This window comes from Coffea arabica, chromosome 9c, assembly GCF_036785885.1.
Source record: "Coffea arabica cultivar ET-39 chromosome 9c, Coffea Arabica ET-39 HiFi, whole genome shotgun sequence".
NCBI lineage: Eukaryota > Viridiplantae > Streptophyta > Magnoliopsida > Gentianales > Rubiaceae > Coffea > Coffea arabica.
In genome coordinates this window covers 41,764,534-41,787,506 of record NC_092326.1, presented here as the reverse complement: position 1 = coordinate 41,787,506, position 22,973 = coordinate 41,764,534, and the positions used below count along the sequence as shown (strand labels likewise).

At 34.7% G+C, this 22,973-nt stretch overlaps 3 protein-coding genes across 3 annotated transcripts; all 3 read left to right on the top strand.

Moving 5' to 3' along the window:
• Window positions 1-3,501: 3,501 nt before the first annotated feature.
• Window positions 3,502-4,656, top strand: LOC113710640 (uncharacterized). The gene has a single exon (XM_027233756.1). It carries the CDS (start codon window positions 3,502-3,504, stop codon window positions 4,654-4,656), a length of 1,155 nt encoding a protein of 384 aa, XP_027089557.1.
• A 735-nt stretch (window positions 4,657-5,391) lies between these two features.
• LOC140014253 (uncharacterized) lies at window positions 5,392-9,387 on the top strand. Its single transcript, XM_072064696.1, has 5 exons — window positions 5,392-6,247; window positions 6,866-7,011; window positions 8,495-8,655; window positions 8,749-8,869; window positions 9,307-9,387. Exons 1-5 carry the CDS (start codon window positions 5,392-5,394, stop codon window positions 9,385-9,387), a joined length of 1,365 nt encoding a protein of 454 aa, XP_071920797.1.
• A 7,771-nt stretch (window positions 9,388-17,158) lies between these two features.
• Window positions 17,159-22,058, top strand: LOC113708049 (protein DETOXIFICATION 40-like). The gene is made up of 7 exons (XM_027230496.2): window positions 17,159-17,642; window positions 17,965-18,596; window positions 19,553-19,609; window positions 20,706-20,944; window positions 21,141-21,259; window positions 21,435-21,521; window positions 21,805-22,058. Exons 1-7 carry the CDS (start codon window positions 17,328-17,330, stop codon window positions 21,868-21,870), a joined length of 1,515 nt encoding a protein of 504 aa, XP_027086297.2. The 5' UTR covers window positions 17,159-17,327; the 3' UTR covers window positions 21,871-22,058.
• The last annotated feature ends 915 nt before the right edge of the window (window positions 22,059-22,973 follow it).

Sequence of the window (22,973 nt, the reverse complement as noted above, 5' to 3'; positions counted from 1 at the left end):
TCATATCAATGAGCTAATAGACTCTTTAAAATTGTGTTTTTTAAAATTTTGGAATCTTATTAATTACCAAAAAAATTAATACAACTATTATTTCTTTCGGTAACACTTATTTACAATTCAATTCATCCAATACTCATTCAATTGAAAAATGATTATTCAATTAATAAATACAAATATATGATTTCGTAATTTCTAATATCCTATTGTTAAAATTGTTTACTTTATATATGTTATATTTACAATTTTATATTCTCTACTATATTTGTTTTCTCTCCTTGTCTCTTATGTCTAATTCTTTTATTGTCCAGTCTTCATTTAATGTGCTCATGTGCTTATTTACTACTTAGCTTACTTTATGCACACGTGTTATTCATCTACATGGATTGTCACTATTTTCTTGATCCATTTCACATTAGCTACTTTCACCATCTAATCTGCATTAAATATGCCCAGATATTTCCTTCCTCCATGAATCATATTATTAATATTCATTATCCTTGATTTTAGTCTTCCCACCATTCTGTCCGTCGGATTCGTGCTCCCAACAAGCACCTCGTTTTATTAGCTCTCATTATTTTATTCATTTCCTTCCACTTTGGTTCCCACTTAAGCTCTTGCTTCCTTATAGTCGACTTCACTTTCGCTATAGCCTTTTATCATCCTGCTCCAGGTTCTGCCTGGTAAATTATTCCTTATTCCTCATTTTCAACCTTACGAATGCTCCTTTCCATTCTGTAATATTTCACTTTTCGTTGCATCATTCCCCTATGCGTTAATTCGACCCTTCTGTTGCATTAATAGTTACTTTTGTCTGTTTTCTTTGCCATCTTGCCATCAAACATGCATCCTTTGTCGTTATCCCATATTGCCTCTCGTATTATGCAGATGCATTTATATCTCTTTTTGGTACTTTTCCTTCCTAATAGATGGTTTGCCTTTCACCCATGTCCCTTTTTGGCTAATATTGTCCCTGCTCATGATTTTTCTATTTGCTTTCTCCTAATATTCTCTTATGGTTGCACTCCTACCACTCCTTTCATTAGAATATTTAACTACCTTTAATCCTCGCCTCTTTTCATTTATTATATAGTGGCATAAAAATATTTCCTTCCATTTTTTGATTTTAGTTTTTCCCCTCTTGCATGCATGTGCATCAGTCGAACTTTCATACTTAGGAGCTGATCATTTTATACTAAACAGTTTTTCCCTTCTTGTACTTATAGTTGTTATTATAGATTTTTTACCTTTACTTTTTCATTCACTTTCCTGCAATTTCCACTTTAACTGCAGGTTCCTTTTCATTCACATTTCTATGTCTTTCTTTGTATATTTTTCATCTTATTATTTTATAGTTACATGGTAATCTTGACTTCTACAATCTCACATTTCTTATCTTGTTCCATTCATTCATTTACTATTATATGCAATCTTCCTGACGCTTGCTTGGTTCATTCATTCACTGTTACATTCAACCATAACTATCGTTAATTATGACATCTATTTCTATCTGCCGTTAGTTTTATTTACTATGCCTCGAAAGCGTAAATCTTACTATGAAGATCAGTGCCATCTCGAAAAGAATGAACGTCGCCGAGACAGATATGCTGCAGAAATAGCGAGACGATGCAAAGGAACTGCACAAATGGCCAACCAAAAAACACATTGTACTCCAATTGATGAATCTAGTGCACCTCCTCTTCCAAATATTCCATCTGTTTCTACTTGCTCTACACATAAAGATTGTTTAGTTGATGTGCCTATCTATACTACTGGATCAACAGCCAGCAGTCATTTTCCTTATAGACCTACTCATCCTTTTTCCCCATCCTCACCTTTTGTTCCAAGTGTTTCTTCCTATTCTCCTCTTTCCGTTATGCCAATTCCTCATATAGCAGACAGCTCCTCTACATCAGCTATATCTAAGATTGATCCATGTATTTATTCTCTTCCTACCTTTTGCATATAATTTTTTCATGTATTTATTGGTCATTTCAATGACACTAAACACCTTCTTATACATACATACATAGATTATCTTCCTGCAAGAAACGATCCTGTCTTAGAAAACCTTTTCAATCCGGCATCATCTCCTGCTGCCATTCACTGGTTCCCCTGTCCAATTTTTGCCTGTAGGTTTCCTCCTTATTTTAATAATTTCGATCACTACTTAATCCTATTTTATTATAACAAATATGTATAATATATTTTACTTTTACATGAGCAACATAGCTTAACTCACGTTGATAAATTTTCAGCACAGCCATCGGTGATAGCAGAACCATCAAGTTCATCTGCACCTATCCAAAATCAAAGTGTGCGATAAAACTTTCCTCCTATCTTTATCCTGTTACTCTTTTCATACATACCACATGCTTTATCTGTATTTGCGCCTTATAACTTGTCTACATTTATACTTCATACTTTTAGTTCGACGACGACGCAAAAAAAATATCCCATTGCTCCAACAAATACCATTAGAACCAGCTCTTCTCCCACCTGCTCCAGACTGTCCACATTGTTGTGCAAAACGCTTCTATATGGAACTGCCAAGATTTTGTTATGCATCAGGAGAAATTCATTTAGCAGAAACAAAAATGCCAGATATGCTTGTGCAACTCTATAAAGGAAATACTCCTGAGGCTACTGAGTTTAGACAATGTATAAGGAGTTACAACAATATATTTGCCTTTACATCATTGGGAGTTCACTATAACAAAGGCCTCAGTAAGAGAAATAAAGGTATATACACATTTCGAGTACAATGACAGATATACCATTTTGTCAGTGCATTGAAACCTTCTGATGGTGAAAAAGCATCGAATTTGCAACTGTATTTTTATGATATAGAACATGAGATACAGAATAGAATGGCTCTCTCCAGCAAATTCAAAGAATCAATTGTTCAGCAGCTAAAATCCATTCTTGATCAGAACCCCTACTCCATCTTTATCCGAAGGTTAACAGACATTCAAGATTTGGATAACTACAGAATTTTCCTTAAATCTAATCCAGGATTAGATCAACGTGTCTTCAATTTTCCTGCAGTCTCTCAAGTGGCAGCAATTTGGTCTGACAATGACAATACTAATGGAGACAGTTCAAGAGAAATTGAAATCTATACAAAAACAGGAGGCACAAGAATAATTAAGCAACATTATGGTTGTTATGATACATTACAATATCCATTAATATTTGCTCGTGGAGAAACAGGATGGCATCCTGGAATCCTTCGGAAAACAAGAACTCAGATTCTTAATGACTCTCATCAGACTTGTGAAAGAGAAAATATGCTTCCTGTTCATCAATGCAATGATCTAGAACAACTCTTTGATGTGGAACAAACAGGTATATTTAGAAACCTTTATATTTTTCAGCATTTGTCTACTACAATGTAAAATAACTAATTCTTACATTTTTCTTATTTTATCAGCTGCTAAAAAGAAAAAAAAAAGGAAAAGGCCAACAGTCTCGTGCCGAGAATATTATGCTTACAAATTCCAAATGCGAGATAGAGATCAATCACACCTGCTACACATTGGCCGGTTATTGCAGCAGTATTCTGTTGATGCTTATGTCAAGTTAGAGACATCACGTCTTGAATTTCACAGAAACAGGCAAAACAAATTGAGGACAGAAGCTTATCAGGGATTACTTGATATCATAGCAAGAGGCAAGACAAATGCATCAGATGTAGGAAAGCGTATCATATTGCCAGCAAGTTTTATAGGAGGACCAAGGGATATGCGGCGACGATATATGGACGCTATGACCCTTGTGCAGCGTTATGGGAAATCGGATATTTCCCTTACAATGACCTGCAATCCCTCTTGGCCTGAAATAAAGAATCATTTGGAAGAGGTGGATGAGACTCAGAATCGCCCAGACTTGATCACACGAGTGTTCCGTGCAAAAATAGAACAGTTGAAAGAAAACCTTTTCAAGAAGCATCTTATCGGTGATGTTGCCGCTTATACCTACGTTATTGAATTTCAGAAAAGAGGCCTCCCACATACTCATTTTTTGGTTATCTTGAAAAAACGTTCAAAGATGTTCTCACCCGAAGAATATGACAAAATTGTCTGTGCAGAGCTCCCTGATAAACATCAGTCATCTTACTTACATGCTTTAGTTATAAAGCATATGATTCATGGACCATGTGGAGCAATGAATCCAAGTAATCCCTGTATGCGACAAAATAAAAAATGCAGAAACAATTATCCAAAGAAATTTTCAAAATATACAAAGCATGAAAAAAACTCATATCCAATATACAGAAGGCGAGATGATGGCACCAGAATCTACATCAGAGAGCATGAGTTAGACAACCGATGGATTGTCCCTTATAATCCATACATTCTTGTTAAATATGATTGTCACATCAATGTGGAAATATGTTCTGCTATCGAAGCTGTCAAGTATATATACAAGTATATATACAAAGGCTACGACAGAGTAATGTATCAATTGACAGCAGAACAAGCAAATAAGATTGTTGATGAGATCAAGAATTTTAGTCTGCAAGATGGGTGTGTGCTCCTGAAGCTATGTGAAAGATTTATGCTTTTGATCTCAATCTTATCAGTCCATCAGTCATTTCACTTCATTTGCACCTTGAAAACTACCAATCTATGTGCTTTGATGAGAATCAATCTTTGACACAGGTAGTTACAGATGACAGGCTTTCACGAACAATGCTGATAGAGTTTTTAACATGAATCAAACAAATAAGGAAGCAGATGATTTAAGTCTTCTCTACAGGGAGTTTCCTCAACATTTTGTTTGGGATCAAGATGATAGAATCTGGTATACAAGAAAAAGAGGACAAGTCATTGGCCGTATAATAACAGCACACCAATTGAAGGTGAGAGATATTATCTGAGAATACTACTCATGAATGTTCGAAAACCAACCTCCTTTGATGATCTTAAAACAGTCAATGGTTATCTGACGTCTTCATTCAAAAAAGCAACAGAATTGCGCGGTTTACTCCACACAGATAACGGAGCTGAAGAATGCTTATCAGAGGCTGTTATGTACAAAATGCCACAATGTTTGAGACAGTTATTTGCAGTGATTTTAGTCCATTGTCTACCAGCTAATCCGCAGCAGCTCTAGTCAAAGTTTTAGTCCTTTTTGTCAGAAAACATTGCAGCAGATCCTTCTTTATCAGAAAATACAATTGTCATGAGAGTTCTCGGCCTCATTGATCAATACTTGCAAATAATGGGAAAAAGCATCAAAGATTTTAGCTTCTCAGATTTTACTCCAAGTTTTTAGTTTAACCATCCGGGAAAAAAAATACAAGCTAAACTTGCAATACCTGTATCAGGAGAAGATTTAGCAGCAGTAGCTATGTTAAACAGTGGCCAACAACTTACATTTCAAAAAATAATGGAAAGAGTCAATACAAACAAATCAGGTGCATTCTTTATTGATGGCCCTGGTGGTACAGGAAAATCCTTTCTCTACAAAGCTCTCCGTGCAACAATTAGATCAAAAGGTGACATTGCACTGGCAACTACAATATCAGGAGCAACTGCATCAATACTTTCAGGAGGTCGTATTGCTCATTCAGGTTTCAAAATTCCACTCCATCATGAAACCAGCAGCATATGTAATCTTTCTAAGCAAGGTGCCGTTTCTCAGCTAATCAAAGCTGCAAAGCTAATAATATGGGATGAAGCAACAATGACAAAAAAGTACGCAATCGAATCCTTTGACAAAGTACTTAGAGACTTGCTCAATTCTGATCAAATATTTGGTGGAAAACTCATTGTTTTCGGTGGAGATTTTTGCCAGACTTTACCAGTTGTCCAGAAAGATCAAAGAGAAGATTACATTTCTGCATCTCTCATCAACTCATATATCTGGCCACACCTCCAAAAGATTCGATTGACAGAAAATATGAGAGCATTTCTTGATCCATCATTCTCAGATTTTCTGCTCAATATTGGAAATGGCACACAAGCAACCATTACAGATGACAAGATACGGTTGCCTTCTTTAATGGTTGTCCCTTTCATTAATGACGATCAGCAATCCTTGCACACTTTGATAGACACTGTTTATCCATCTCTGTCCAACTTTCCCCCTCAGAATTCAACTCTCATTAACAGAGCCATTCTCAGTACAACAAATGATATTATGCTCGAAATCAATCAGATCTTGATTCAAAAGTTCCCTGGAGAAGAAATCAAATATATCAGTTTCGATGAGACAATAGATCCAACAAAACAAGCTGATCACGGTGACTTCTTAAATACTATCCACCCCCAGGATTACCTCCACATTTGTTGATTTTGAAACCAAATTACCCAGTCATTCTCTTAAGAAACCTGAATCCAACACAAGGACTATGCAATGGAACCCGTTTGATATGCTTGAATTTTAACAAAAACATCATTCATGCTCAAATTTCAATTGGAATTCATTCTGGTAAACAAGTTTTCATTCCTCGCATTCCATTGCACAGTTCTAATGATGAGTCATATCCAATACGATTCAAGCGTACTCAGTTCCCAATTTCATTATGTTTTGCCATGACAATTAATAAATCACAGGGACAAACACTTGATTTTGTAGGATTATATCTGAAAGAACCAGTATTCTCACATGGCCAATTATATGTTACATTATCAAGAGCCAGAACTGCTAATGATGTTAAAATTTTGCTCAGACGTATTGCTTCTGATTCTATGTCCAGTAATTGTACTCGAAATGTAGTGTATCAAGAAATTTTAGCAGCTGCAGCTGAAGATTAAGTACTGAACTGAAAAATTTTCAATTAAAACTGCTTATATTCAGTCTCTTATATATTTACATCATTCTATCCACATTAACATACTTTTGACATTCTATATTGCAGGCATGGATGACAAATGCACTCCTCTGAACAGCTTGACAAATAAATCAAGTAAGTGGATAATTAAAGTCATTCTAATTGAAAAAACAAACATCTTCACCGGAAAAGACAACAGCATGTTCCAACGCTTCATGTTTGCAGATGAGCAGGTAAATTTCATCTTCAAGATCCTTTTCATTAAAAAAAAATTAACTATAAAAACAAGGCTTTTACTTATTGTTTATACTATAATAATTACTGATGCAATAAAAAAGACCCTTACCCATTAAAAATAATCCGTTTCAATATAACATTTTCATCTACTATCCATTATCACTCTTATTTATCATCAACTTCCAATCAATTAATGACTCTTATTTGCAGAATGAATCAATTCAAGGAATTGCTTTCACTAGAGATGTAAAGTATGCATATAGCAAGCTTCATCCTTATCACACTTATTACATCGGCAATGCTGCTATTTCATCTATCACTGATGAAAGAAATCAAGCTAGTTCTGTCGCATGGCAGCTGACAATAACAAAAACAACTTTTATCAAATAGACACAAAAAGCAAAACAGCTGACATTGGACAATCATTTTCCATTAACTTCATTCAGGGATCTTGATAAATATAAAAACAATGATGTTTCCAGATTCAGTAAGCCTGCCTTCATTGTTTCGACTTGTTCAATACAATTATATCTATCTTACATCTTCTTGTATTAAAACCTTTCATTTCTCAAATAATCTCATGTCTGCAAATCTGTTTTGTGCTCTGATTCAAGGATTTCTAGAATCAATGATATCAACTCCAAGAGGACCACGCATGATTCATAGATTTGTTGCCGTTAATCCCGAGTAATTTTCCTGCTATTTTATCTTATTAACCATAGCCATTTTATCTTATTAAACTCACCTGCATACACTCTAAAGTCTTATCCAATCCATCATCTATATGATAAGTTCTTTTTCCCACTTATTACTGCTTGCATATACTCCAGATGCAAACCAATGATCTTTACCATGTGGGAACCATATGTTTACATCGAAGGCATTGAATTGATGAACATTATACACACATGCCCAGTAGTTCTGCTTATTCACCCAAAGATCACAACATATCATGGTCAGTACCTTCCTTACCAATTCAATTACTTCATAACCAATAATATATCTGATCACATTCATTATTTTCTCTTCTTTTTTCCTCTTTCCAAATACCAATTAAAGAAATTGATATTACTACCCGCCCCAACACCACAATTGTGCTTGACCCACCATTACAACAAACAGCTTCACTGAAAATTTGGTACACATTTCTCTATTTCTCAATTTCCATACTCAATATTCCTGCATTCATAGATTAATATAACAACTAAAACAAAATATTGCATAAATACTACAGGTGTAATGAGAACAAAGCATATATTGATAGAGTCATCAGCCAAAAGCTTTATGAAAAAATAAATCAGAAAGTGCTTACTCCTCTTAACAGTCAAATAAGACCAATCTTACAGATTCTTGCCTCCCCAGAACTGGTAAAATAACTTCTTTTCTTAATATATGCTTCTCCTTACATAGTAGATCCAAAAACTTACATATATAGTTCATTTACATTAATAATAACTTTCAATTTTCTCATTTGAATAGATCAAGAACTTCTGGATCAAAGGAACTCCATTGATAATCAATTCTGAGCAAAAATTCTTTGTCCCTAGCTGTGTTATATGTGGCAAATCAACAGGAGCAATGATGGACATTGAATTTGATTGCAGCTTCTGTGAAACAAAGGACAAAAAATCAGAACCAAAGTATCTATATTTCTTACATAAATTATATATTAATCCTTTAATCGCCTTTAACAACACACAATATACTAAAGCACTCTCTTATTTCTTTCACAGAGCAAAATTCCAAGTAAACATACATGATGACACCAGCTACATCACTGCTACTATTGAAGAAAACTATGCAGAAATCCTGCTTGGCATGACTGCTGCTGAAATCTATGACAAGCATACCAAGGTATAGACCAAATGGCTGATACATATACATAAAACATTCACTGCATTTATTCTTTCTTATAGCCTAATCTATATTGTTTTCAATAACACAGAAAATGCCAATCCCTGTTGATCTTATCAATCAAAAAATCCAACAGCAAACTTTACTCTGTGAGATGAGGTCGTATCTACTATCTCAAAGATAATTTACACCCCTTTATTTTTTTCACTGCCTTTGTTACTGACAAATCATCAACTCAACCACTTCTCAAGCACCTAGATGAAGAAAAAACTTCAGGCTCAGAGCAGCAACAGTTGATTCAGAAAATAGACACGCCTCAGCAAGTTACAGTTCCATCTGATCCATCTACACCTATTGCCACTCCCAGTTCAATCCACCAAAAAACTTCTTCAGACGAATCTTCAGCTTTTCAGACAACTGTTTTGACTGAACCATAGGCTCTAACAGCACCACCATCTGCCAAACGCAGCTTAGATCAAGAATTTGACAAAGAATCCAAGAAGCAGAAAAGCACGTGAAGCCAGCTATCTGTACCTGTTAATATTTTTTATTCCCTGCAGCTATTAATCACCTTTTGCTCCGCTGTACTTTATCTGCAAACTAAACCACAACATACTTTTGTTTAATTCCTCATCAGACATATCTAAAACTTTATCACCAGTATGAAACACTGCTTATATTCACTTATGAACTTTGTTTCCCTTACACTAATACATCTGATACAACAAAACATCTCTGTACATTCACATGACTATATAATAGTCCCATCCTATACACTCCATTCCATAAAACTGTATCTCACATGTCCAACAACCTCACACATAAAAACATATCAAAATAAAACAAAAACACCATCATTCATATCAACTATCGCACATCAGTAAAAATCACTATAAATAGCATAACTCCCTATCGCTAACATCAAACAACACAAAAAACCCATGACAACACCAACTTTCATAGACTGGACAACAGAAACAATAGAAGAAAATGATCACCTCATAACCAGTTTGTTTTACCTTCATACAATTCATGGACAAGCTGTTCAAGTAATCCAAGCAACCCCAACATCCAATAATACCTTTACATATGAAATCAGTCTCAACTTTAAAAGAATCATGGGTTCCAGATTCACTAATCCACATCTTGAATACTGGTCGTCACACTTCAACGCTATAGATTGGCTCACCTTATTCATAGTCAAATATCCATCACCAGAACTGTTATCACGTAAGTTTTTTTCTACTTACCAAACCTCTACACATTTAAATACTCCACTGACTAATATACATCACATGTATTTCCCATTAACCAACTACAAAATACATATCTATCCAAATCTCAGGTTTATCAACAAAATCATTCCTAATCGAATATAGACAAGCATTCCCAGAAGGATTGGTAAGCTTATAAAACCCCTGCTTAGAACTTTTACTTTACTGTCATTTATATTCGTGATATTCCCTTCCTTGCAGACAATTAATCCAACATTTTGTTCCTATTTGAGAAATCATTGGACAAACACAATGATCATACGAAATGGAAATCGCACATGGTTCATCAAACTTGATACCAACTTTCAGCTTTCCGGATGGACCAAATTCATACAAGATCACAATCTCCAAGATGGTTTGATCCTTCAATTTTTACATATAGGTTGTATGGTATTTAGAGTCGCCATCTACAATCCAAATAATTACTTGGCTTCTCACGAATGGAACATTCTCTTCAACAACCTGCTATCTTCTATTGAATGCAGTAAATAATCTGTTTTCTATAAATCAATTTCCATCTTCCACACAAATACATCAACCCTCTATAACAAAATAAACTAATAGCTTTCTTTCTTCATCACTCAAGCACTATTCACAGAAGAAGAAAAACTGATGGCGTATTTCTCATTTTACATAATGCTAACAGCAGACGATCTTGAATGTTTGGTAAGTTCCATATAAATTACATTCCAATCAATACAATCCATACGTCACATTACTACTCCCTTCTCTATATAACCAATACATTTTTCCCTCCACTCTCTATTTCGGATCCTCGTTGGTGATATACCAAGATATATACAAACAAATGAAGCAGGAGTCATCAATTGCTATTATACTAAAACTCAATGGATCTTTCAGCTAGAAAGAATAGAAATAACACAAGGTTGACCAATATTCACACAAAAACACTTCTTGCATGAAGGAAGTATCGTGCTCTTTACCCTGCTCAACGAAAACAATTATTCTACCAACCTCTTTGACAGAGACTTCATCCAACAATCTTGATCAACAATGTTCATTACAGCTTTGATGAGAACATGAAGAATTGGATTCCTTTCAAGTCCAAGAAAATTTATTTTACAAGTCTTCACATTCCAATGATGGTTGATGGTGCAATCGGGCTCAAGAATCATTGAAGATCCAATCCTGTGTCATGCTTATTTCTTGTTATCATTTATTTAATTGAGTTTTTAGCAATGTTAGTTGTTAATTAGAGTTAATTTGAGAGTTAAGTAAGTTGTTTGAATTAGGGAATAAAAGCTAAGGTCATATTGACCATAGTTAAGCCAATTTGAGTTAGTTAGTTTCCTATTCTAATTGAATTAGAGTTTTAGAAAAATAGTTAATTGCTTTCAAATTTGTTTAGAAAATTGTGTCAAGTTTAGAAGTCAAGTCAAGTAAGGAAATTTGATTTGTTTCCAACTTAGATTAGGTTTTTGAGTCTTGTAAGGCTATAAATATTATATCTCATGATATATGACGGGAAAGACAATTATGAATAAAATGTGAGAGTTTTCTCTTTCTTGTTACTTTGGGAACGTCCCTTGACATAAAGTGAGTCGAATCTCCTTTGTTCAAGTTTCGGCTTATCAATTCAAGACCATGTTGAATTGTAGTGCCATTCTACCGTTCTAAACAATCTCGAGCTGTCCTTGATTGGTTTAGAATCCGTCTTTTGTACCCATAACCTGATCCAGATAGATCTTTCCGCTGCCTGAACGATTCAATTTCTTCTCGAGTGGTCCTTGGGGAATCGAGTTCGCATCATCTGGTATCAGAGCTCAGCTCTTGATTCAAGTTAATATCCTTTGATTTTCTTTTTTTCTATTTATTTTTCTAACAAGACCCTAGCCGCCTTTCGATTTAAATGAACAAAAAAATTTTTTGATTCTTGTTTTCTTGATTTTATCACTTGAGTCTAACCTACCTTGTGATTGATCGAGGTTGAAATTTTTTGGTGTGATTACATTCTTGAAAACAGATTTTTCAAGGGTTTAACTCCCATTAAATTTCTTCCAAGTGAAGTCGTAACCTCGTGTCGAGTCGTCAAAAGCAAAAAAAAAAAAAAAAAAATCGGACTGTTCACGGGGGGTACTGTTCATTGGCACTGTTCATGCTGTAGCAGTACTGTTCATCCGCCGCTACTGTAGTAGTACTGTTCATAGTACTGTAGCAGAACTGTTCATCGAAAAAAAGAATTTTTTTTCCTTGCGTTTGTTTCCAAAGTGAGTTGTGTCTTGATTGGTTTCCAAATCTTGATTGATTTCCAAGTCTTGATTGGTTTCCAAATCTTGATTGATATCTTGATTGATTTCCAAATATTGATTGACTTCCAAAGAACCTACTGATCTAACCATTCCCAAAACACTCCCAACCCAGTTTCCTAACCCGTTACAAAGACCTATCCCTATATTTTAGCCACCATTTCTCCTACTTTTTAGGATTTTCCTTAGCCCATTCATCTTATCCTCACATTCGCTCATCTTTTTCTATATTTTAGGGAGTTAGGCTGCCACTGGTCATCCTTTTTCAGGAGAGCAATTTGGACAGAAAAAAAAGGCAGACATGCTTCTTGGGTTGCATATATCAAGACATTCTCCAAGTTACTCGTTTGTAAGCAAGTACTCGATTTGAGGACAAATCGTCTTTCAAGAGGAGGGGAATGATGAGAACATGAAGAATTGGATTCCTTTCAAGTCCAAGAAAATTTATTTTATAAGTCTTCACATTCCAATGATGGTTGATGGTGCAATCGGGCTCAAGAATCATTGAAGATCCAGCCCTGTGTCATGCTTATTTCTTGTTATCATTTATTTAATTGAGTTTTCAGCAATGTTAGTTGTTAATTAGAGTTAATTTGAGAGTTAAGTAAGTTGTTTGAATTAAGGAATAAAAGCTAAGGTCATGTTGACCATAGTTAAGCCAATTTGAGTTAGTTAGTTTCCTATTCTAATTGAATTAGAGTTTTAGGAAAATAGTTAATTGCTTTCAAATTTGTTTAGAAAATTGTGTCAAGTTTAGAAGTCAAGTCAAGTAAGAAAATTTGATTTGTTTCCAACTTAGATTAGGTTTTTGAGTCTTGTAAGGCTATAAATATTATAGCTCATGATATATGACGGGGAAGACAATTATGAATAAAATGTGAGAGTTTTCTCTTTCTTGTTCCTTTGGGAACGTCCCTTGATACAAAGTGAGTTGAATCTCCTTTGTTCAAGTTTCGGCTTATCAATTCAAGACCATGTTGAATTGTAGCGCCATTCTACCGTTCTAAACAATCTCGAGCTGTCCTTGATTGGTTTAGAGTCTGTCTTTTGTACCCATAACCTGATCAAGATAGATCTTTCCGCTGTCTGATCAATTCAATTTCTTCTCGAGTGGTCCTTGGAGAATCGAGTTCGCATCAAGCTTATTAGACATAACAGTTATATTCCCCTAAATCATCCATCTTTCATGTAATGAAATAAAAAATTTACCACCAACTATCAAATTCCTCTCATTACACAACTTTACAAAATTTTACCATTACCGCCCACTCTAAATATTTACAATAATAACCGCACATAAATAAACAAAAAACAGAAAATATAAACAGCATCGAACAATCATAACATACATTTTCTCACCCAAAATATATATATAAAAAATTCATTTTCTCAAAAATATATATATCAACAAAAACTTCACACACATCCAATAAAGATAAATAACATACTTATCAACTACCATAAAATTAAATAACATAACACAAATACAACTACCATAAAATACTTATCAACAAAAAATCAATAACTATTTAATAAATACAAATTAATTATGCCACTTTCCATTACCTTCCATTAACTATATTCCAAAAATATTACTTCAATAATATTTCAAAAACTAAAAAATTCAAAAATATACAACCAAAAACCAAAATAAAAAAAAACTTTTCTCTAAAATTATAACCTACATTATCATTAAACAATCAACAATGGACACTCCGCGAAACTCACAGGGCACCAGGCCTAGTATAGGAAAATGAGCGAAAGGGTGGTTCAAGGATTTTAAAAGTTTTGTTACACAAATAAGAAAAGTAAAGAAGGTAGGTGATATTTTTAAAATCTTAGACTAAACTAACAACGTAGAGACCCAAGTCCAACAACCTTTCCATGTTACATTGGTTTCATAGGCATAGAGACTGAGTCCAGCAAAGAAGCACTGACTGGAAAATTAAAGGGCTGCCATTACGGGGAAAGAAGAGAAAGCAAATAAGGCAACTAATTCTGCATCGTGGAAAAAAGGCAGATGAATTGGAAACTCGGGAACATGTGCCAAACTTATGTGACCAAAATTCTATTAAAAAAAAAAAAAAAAAAAGGGTCAGCAAATTGGTATCAACAAGTAGATGAGCTGTTTTGTACAAATTACACTGGTACAAAAAATTTTTCAAGAAAATGATGATATCTTGTTAAGAAATGAAAAAATCAGTGTCAATTCTTGGACGCCTTTCTTTCTATGCACCTCTGTGTAGGTCATTTTCTCAAAGAATATCTTATTTGGGATTCATCTACTTAAAAAAAAAAAATTTTTTTTTTGAGCTTAGCAATTCAAGTACACGACAATAAACTGATTTCACCCCTTGCGACATCATCTATCTTTTTGTTGTCTACTTCAAGTTTATGGTATATTGCCATGATTCATATTCTTCCAATTCTTCCAGGAAATGTGTACATATATTTCCATTCCACGTGGAAGTAACTCTAACAGTAAACATTTGATGGAATGATGGAAGACAAGTTTGCTTTGTAAGGTTGACTTTTGCAATTTAAACAAGAAAAACCATCCAAAGAAACTTATCATAATATATTTTCCCGGAGTTACATAATTTTGGCCACATTATCAGATATCATGTGCCCCTCCTTTAACTTGTTCCTCATTCTACACTTAGGTCCTATTTGATAACCCAGTTCAGCACCTAAATTTAATGGATTCAGATCGTTTGATAATCAAAACTTGAATATCTAAATTAATTAAGTGATACTAAATTTTCTAGGCAAAACTTACTCCCAAAATCAAGTGATAAACTACTTGATATAACATGCACTCAAATATATTATATTTAATATTTAATAATTTAACGAATTCAGATTTCGAATTTTTTATCAAACGCATCATTAATTATTTTCATAGATAAATCGCTATGTATAGTAATCTTGTTTGTTAGCTTTTGGAAGTAATCAATTTTGACCTTGCCACCAAACCTGGCACACGAGCATGGGGCAATAATTGGATCCGCGAAAGTTGGTAATTGATTTAACACAAGGACAAGGTACTGTTGTTTCCCAGAAGGATTTTTCTCTCTCTCTCTCTTTTTTTTTTGTTTGGACGGGTGGGGGAATCTTTACGTACTCTCAGAATTTATTATTAAAAATTTTGTGGATCTTTTGGACTAAAATCTCCATCCAAATCAGTCCTTTTTATTAAATAAACAATGCCCCTTTCTCGTCTTCTTGTTTTCGTATTGAACTTCTCTTGACACCGATGTCCACTCTCCCCCTAGAAAATGAAGTAAAAATAAATAAAGTAAATAAGAGAGGCTAAACTATTGGCGGTGGAAATCAAATCATTGCTGCTGCTCTTATCAATTAGTGCTGAAGAATTGCTGATGCGATCCTAAAGAATAGGATCTTGATAGGGATATTTTGTGTTTCCTGGATTTCGTTTCTATCTTGTATGTTCAATCTACGTTTAACTATCTCTCTCGTATATTGATTAATAATTTTTAGAATTTTATCGTGTATAAGTCTAACAATCAATAATTTTTACAATTTTATAGGGGTATAAGTTTAAAAGAGTTTTTCTAATCTATATTTTCTTTGATAATCGAAAGGTTTAATCTATTATATATATACACACATTAGTAATTACTATTCTCTCTGACATTTATATACTTTCTCTAATTAATCTTATCTTTTTAAAAATTTAATATCTGAAATACATCATTGGGCGCCCGTTAGACAGTCCTCTTATAAATTTGCTTTTTCTTTGTAACATTAAAAATCTAATTCAATTGAAAAGACTTTAATCTAGCTACCATTAATTGAGTCCTTTCATCTAAAGGTAAGTAGAGAAATTGATTTCATTTTTCAACCAATATATTAAAGGTATAAGAAGTAAGAAGACTTGGGAGGAAGCAAGAAGTATAGTTGGATGCATACACAGATAATTTTGGAGCTATAAGTATTTTATCTTTTGATTTTCTTGAATTCTCTATCTAATATTCTATTGATTTTTTATATCACAGTAGTGTCAAGTATTTGTTTTTCAAATCTATTTATATCCGTATATAATTGATGTAATTTTTAGTGCTGAAGTAGACTGCACACAAATTGATGTGACAAGCTAAAATTGATGTGACAAAACAAAGAAGCACTAAAATTGACAGTTTAGAAGTAGACTGCAAAAAAAATAAAAAATAAAAAAAATTCGAGGTACAGGTGTGCGTACTGCATTTTTGTTGCATCTTGAATCGTGGTCAAAATCGTAGATGATGCAAATTCATATTCATTCCAGCTCCGCAACGTGATTGGGTAATATATTCATCTGTCAACTTCGGTACCCCACAGTACGTGAATTTATTGATTGATTGATTTATTTATTTCTTCATTTTGAAAAAAAAAAAATGCACCAATGACTCAATGAAGAGATGATTTCATTCTATTTTTAATGACCTTTCTCTTTTTGCGGTTACCTTTTTTTATCCCATATCTATACTATAAAAAAAATTATTACAGTATTATTCAAAAAAAAAAAAGAAATCAAGTATATAATCTTCTTTCCAAGGTAACTAATTCGTAACTCAAATTAATATCTTGATTTCATTCCATATATGACGAAATTCGCTTATATATATATATATATATATATATATATGGTAGCTTAATTAATGTTTCTTCTTTTTCCTTTCAGAGATGCGTAAGGCATCTGTCTTCGTTCCAACCGTGTTATATCGGTAGTTCAATTTTGCAAGGGCAGGTCTGCCAAACCTTAGTGGAAGTATACTTGTAAAGCCGCCTGCGGGTCATATCTGATCTTCACCTCCAACATAAATTTCATAAGATAAGATACACGAGTTGTTGTTCTTGAATTAGGGGGGCAAACCAAGAAAAAATAAGGAAAAAAGCAGAAGAACAAGAACAAGCATGGAGTCCACCCCAGAAAATGAGTTCAATCAGACTTTGCTAGAGCAGAAACGATCCATGTTGGAGGAAGTTAGCTCAGAGCTTGAGGATGTGCTATCGGATACAAGCTTGTCACGGTGCCAGCGTCTCTGGCGGGCCGTTGGCATTGAGATAAAGACTCTTTTCCGGCTTGCTGCTCCGGCATGTGTGGTTTACTTGCTTAACAACGTTGTTTCCATGTCTACTCAGATATTCTGTGGCCATCTTGGTAATATTCAGCTGGCAGCCTCTTCTCTTGGAAACACTGGTATCCAACTTTTGGCCTATGGACTCATGGTAACGTTTATATCCTCTATATTAAGTGCTTTTTATACGGATACTGAGTAATCAGCAACAGTCTCTTCTTGAATGTCTCTTTTGCTTGCGTACAATTTGTGCACCATTTTGTTTTTCGTTTTTCTTGGCTTTTTCTGGGTACAGAATTTGTACGGCACTGCGAATGTGCATATATTCTAGGGCCCAGCCTACGCCTCCAAATCAAACATCTTCCATTTTCCCACCACAGTTTTGTCAATTTGTGGCTTAGACACCACTGATGAATTAATCACGAACGAACGAGTAAAAATTACTGATGCATTGCTAATGTTATTATGCGCAGCTTGGGATGGGAAGTGCTGTGGAAACCCTTTGTGGGCAAGCATATGGGGCACACAAGTACGACATGTTAGGTGTATATATGCAAAGATCAACAGTGCTTCTCATGGCAACAGGAGTGCCCCTGATGATGGTGTACATATTCTGCAAGCCACTTCTTCTTCTACTTGGTGAATCAGAGGAGGTGTCATCGGCAGCTGCCTTGTTCGTTTATGGACTAATCCCGCAGATATTTGCATACGCAGCCAATTTTCCCATACAGAAATTCTTGCAAGCTCAGAGTATCATTTTTCCAAGCGCATATATTGCAGCCGGGGCATTAGTCCTGCACGTTTTTTTGACTTGGATTGTGGTGTATGTACTGGATTGGGGATTATTAGGGGCATCGCTAACCTTGAGTTTTTCGTGGTGGGTAATAGTGGTGGCTCAATTTGTGTATATTTTGGGGAGTAAGAAATGCAAGAAAACTTGGAATGGGTTCAGTTGGATGGCATTTTCCGGACTATGGAACTTCTTGAAATTGTCTGCTTCATCCGCTGTCATGCTTTGCCTGGAGACATGGTACTTCGAAATATTGGTTCTGATTGCCGGTTTGCTTCCAAATCCTGCTATTGCATTGGACTCTTTGTCTATATGGTAAGATAATAGAGTGTTTTTCTTCTTTTTGCAACAAATTGTGATTAACGTGTAAGCCATGTTTTCTGCCCCTTTATTTTTATTTTTTTTTACTCTTTTAGGGTCTTAATATATTTAGACCATTTGATAATAAAAAATTGATTATCTGAATTAATTAAGTGATACTGAATTTTCTGAATAAAATTTACTGCATAATTAAGTGATAAGCTATTCACTTATTACTGAATGTGATATGTACTTGAATATATTATATTTAATACTTAACAATTCAATAAGATAATGAATTCGGATTTCAAACTTCAATTTTATTATTAGATGTATCCTCAGACAAAAAATACTACCATCCACCTTTTCCCACTCTTCTTTCTTGTTTTTTGGTGGCGTGGGGTGGGGGAAGGAAATAGGGGTCAGCAGTCACTACTCAGGATTCCTTACTAGGGCCGGATTGGATGGACGCATATTTTTTGGCAAAGATTATTGAACTAGAAATTGGTCTGATGTATATAAATGGTGCGATCAGTTTGTCTCTTTGCCATTTATGCACGTGACACCACAGAACAAGACAAGATGATTCAGTGCTCAGTGATCATACGGATAGGTGAGGCAAATCAAATGGGCCCAACCAAGGGAAAGTAATGGTGATGGGTGAAAGGGTACTTCTTAAATTATTTTTCCTCCAAATTTTCAGGCAAGAAAATGAAATGCAATTAATTGCTTGAATGCATTGGCCCAAGGTTTGGATCAGAATAATGTGAACTCATAGTTGCTTGTTTTTGAACTTTTCTTGGCCACGAAACATGAAATTGGAAAATTTCCTTTTTGTGAGCAAAATTTCTGTACTCTCTGCTTTTGTCATGTTTCCACAGTATGGCTAGAAAGCATTTGTCAAATGTTTTCCACCACACCCTAACATAGCAGAGAAATAAGTAATGGAATGGTATGTCTCTGTGGTGCAGTCAGACGATCCAAGGATGGGTTTTTATGGTCGCAGTGGGCTTCAATGCTGCAGCAAGGTTAGTAGTTCTCTTATTCTCTGCAAGTTTAGGCCTTTTTTTTTTGTTTCGTTATTAGTTTTTCTTGCTACAAATAGGAATGCCTTTCTGGCTTAGGGTTTGTTCTCGTTTGATTATTTTCCATGGTTATAAATTTTAATTTTGAATAATCAGTTTTCGTGATGTTCTCTGTCGATTACTTTACCATGCCTTTTGGGTTGGGCCGTAGATTCCCTTAAATAGTGTATGCGTGTGTTGTTTGCGGTTGCTGAGGGTGTATTCTGATTGTGGATATTTTTAATCATTAAAAAAATCTAAAATCTAAAATTATCTAAAGAGTAGCTTTTACTGATTCTAATTACTCTCAGTTTCTATAATCAAATTTTGTAAAATCAAGAGCAATCGAGATTTTAATAATTTATCAGCTTTCATTGCTGATGAATTCGAGGCATGAAAGAAAACTTGATTGTGACCTCCGCCCAAAGATTAGAAAACCTTTTGATGTATTGAGACAGATATTTATATATGTAGGGCTTGGTCCACAAATTTGTTTGTGAATCATGTGATGTCAATCAATCATTGGTGCTCATTTTTTCCTACATCATCACTAACATGTAGCCAAACACATGCAGCGTACGGTAGTACACAAATAGTTTACATGAACCAAGCCTAAAAAAGTACTACTTTGTATTAATAGTTGTCTTAATTTGTTTTCTATTGTTTGTTCTTTTGAACCACTTTATTGACTAATTTGTTAAAGCATTTTTCTAACGAGTGCCTGGTAAACACTTATTAAAACACTTAAATCACCTCTAACCTAATACACAAAGAGTAAATAAATACTTAGGTTATAGACTCTGTAATACGTACCCGGGTTCAAGATTATGGTCGAGGTGCATTTTTAAGTTCTAATTAACATATCTTTAAAAAATGCATTTTAATTGTATAATTTACAAAGAGACCCTTCCCCTCCTCCTCCTCCTCGACACTGTAATCTCGCAGCATATATATAGCATATGCATATGCACCATGCATATTTTAACGAGTGGACACCCATTAGACTAGACAGACTCAATAATTGATCCCGTTAGTCAACGTAATGTTCTTAATGGAACAGTGTGAGGATTAGTAACGAGCTGGGGGCCGGACATCCCAAATCAGCAGCATTGGCGGTGGTGGTGGTGACCGGAAGCTCGCTTATCATCGCAGTGATCTGCGCCATCGCGGTGCTTCTTTTGCGGCATGTCATGAGTTATGCTTTCACTGAAGGTGAAGTTGTCGCCAATGCCGTCTCAGATCTTACCCCGCTTCTTGCAGTCTCTATTTTGCTTAATGGGATTCAACCAGTTCTGTCTGGTAAGCTGCATATATTGTATACTATATGTTTTAACCAAGTTAATACTACAAAGTTTCTCTAGACCAGATGCAAGTTTGTATTGTGGCAGACAGAACATTTTCTCTAGACTAAGTGACTAACTATATGGAAGGAACAGTTACCTTATTGCCTTTTTCCTAAAAAGGTTTTGGTGTTGGATTGTTCACGTACGAGTAGGTGTTGCTGTTGGGTGTGGATGGCAAAAATTTGTTGCTTATGTGAATGTTGGGTGTTACTACGTGGTGGGCGTTCCATTGGGTGCACTTCTTGGATTCAAATTCAATCTTTGTGCTAAGGTACGTATAGTATAGCCATCAAATTTTCTTTTCTTTGGGGGTCTTTTCCAGTTAGAAGAAGGATGAAGTCAAAACTACAAGAATTCCACTGTTACCATCGCATCGATCCTACTAGCTAGCAGCAGTGAATGCCATTTTCGACTGTCGTGTGACTTTTGTTCGGGTTTAATTGCAGGGAATATGGTTAGGAATGGTTGGAGGCGTGACCATGCAAACTCTGATCTTAGTTTGGGTCACTTTTCGAACCAACTGGAACGATGAGGTACTTATTACTTAAACCTCGACTCAAAAAACAATTAAAGATTTTGGATTCAAATCTTTCTAGCATCTCATTTTTTTAAAATCCCAAAAAAAAAAAAAACTTCTTGATTAAGACCATCAAACTTTCTTAGTCAGAGTCAAGCTTTTCGGGTTCTGTAATTAAGTTGATACGAAATTCTTCTAACCTAACCTATGTAGTATAAATGCTACGTACCCCAAGAATTAATTAGGTCATAGATTTCTTCTAACCTATGTAGGAATGTCTAATTTTCGCAATTCTTCAGGTGGAGAAAGCAAGGACTAGGCTGGACACTTGGGATGACGAAAAAGAGGAACCTCTGCTACAATAGTTCTCTTGGATCAATATATATATAGCAAGCTCGCTCAATGACTCCTCCGTTACATGCTGCACTAATTAAGATTACCTTTTCTTTTTTTTTTTTGCTTTTGCAACTATTGAGATTGTGGGACTCATATTCTTATTCACATATTTTTTTATGATATCATTGACCAATGAAGCGTGGGTGCTTTTTCTGCATGCCTTCATTTGCTCCCTTCACTAGAATGAATAATTTGTCAGTCTGAGGAGTCTCGAGCCCAAGATGCCTGCCTCCACATTGACATTGTTGGGATCGATGGTATATGTATGACATTTTGCCAGCATCAGTCTGTCTTCCTTCTTGCATACTACTCCCTCCGTTCCTTATTAGATGGCTTGAATAACTAATTCTCTTAGATTAAAAAAGTTGGTTATTTTCTAAAAGTCAACAAAAGTTTAACTTTACTTCTCAAAATTACCCTTTATGTCTCTTCATCTCTTCAACTACTTTTATTGTTAATGCTACAAATACTGCATTTAATTATTTAGAGTTCCAATTCAAGAAAGTTGAAAGGGTAAGCAAGGGTAAATTTGGAAAAAAGTTCATAAATGCTTTCTTGATATAATAAAATGACAGATAAAAAGAAACAATGGATTAGGACATCTAATAAGGAACGGAGGGAGTATTGCTTTAGAAAGATTACGCAGGACCGGGTTATCATGCATGGTTAATCGTGAAATTTTACAGCCAGATTCATTCATGTCAGTGAAAGACGAATGCTTAGTCTTAGATTGATGGTAAAAAATTAATTATAGAGTTTAAATGTACGAAGAAAATATTCACTTTTATAGTTGGAACAGAAAAAAAAAAAAAAAAAAAAAACAAACGTATTGAAGTAAACATCACCACTTGACCACATCATATATACTATGTTAGAGTAAGAGGGATAGAATATAAATTTATAAATTGAGTTGGTAAAAACATTAATCAAGATGAACAGGTTTCAAATACCCACTATTAATCTCAGACAGACGAACAGTATATTCACAATAAGTTAGCATTATCACAGAACTAGAAGGAACGGCAAGGTTGATAGTTATTTGGCATGAAAAATATTTCGAGATTGAAGAAAT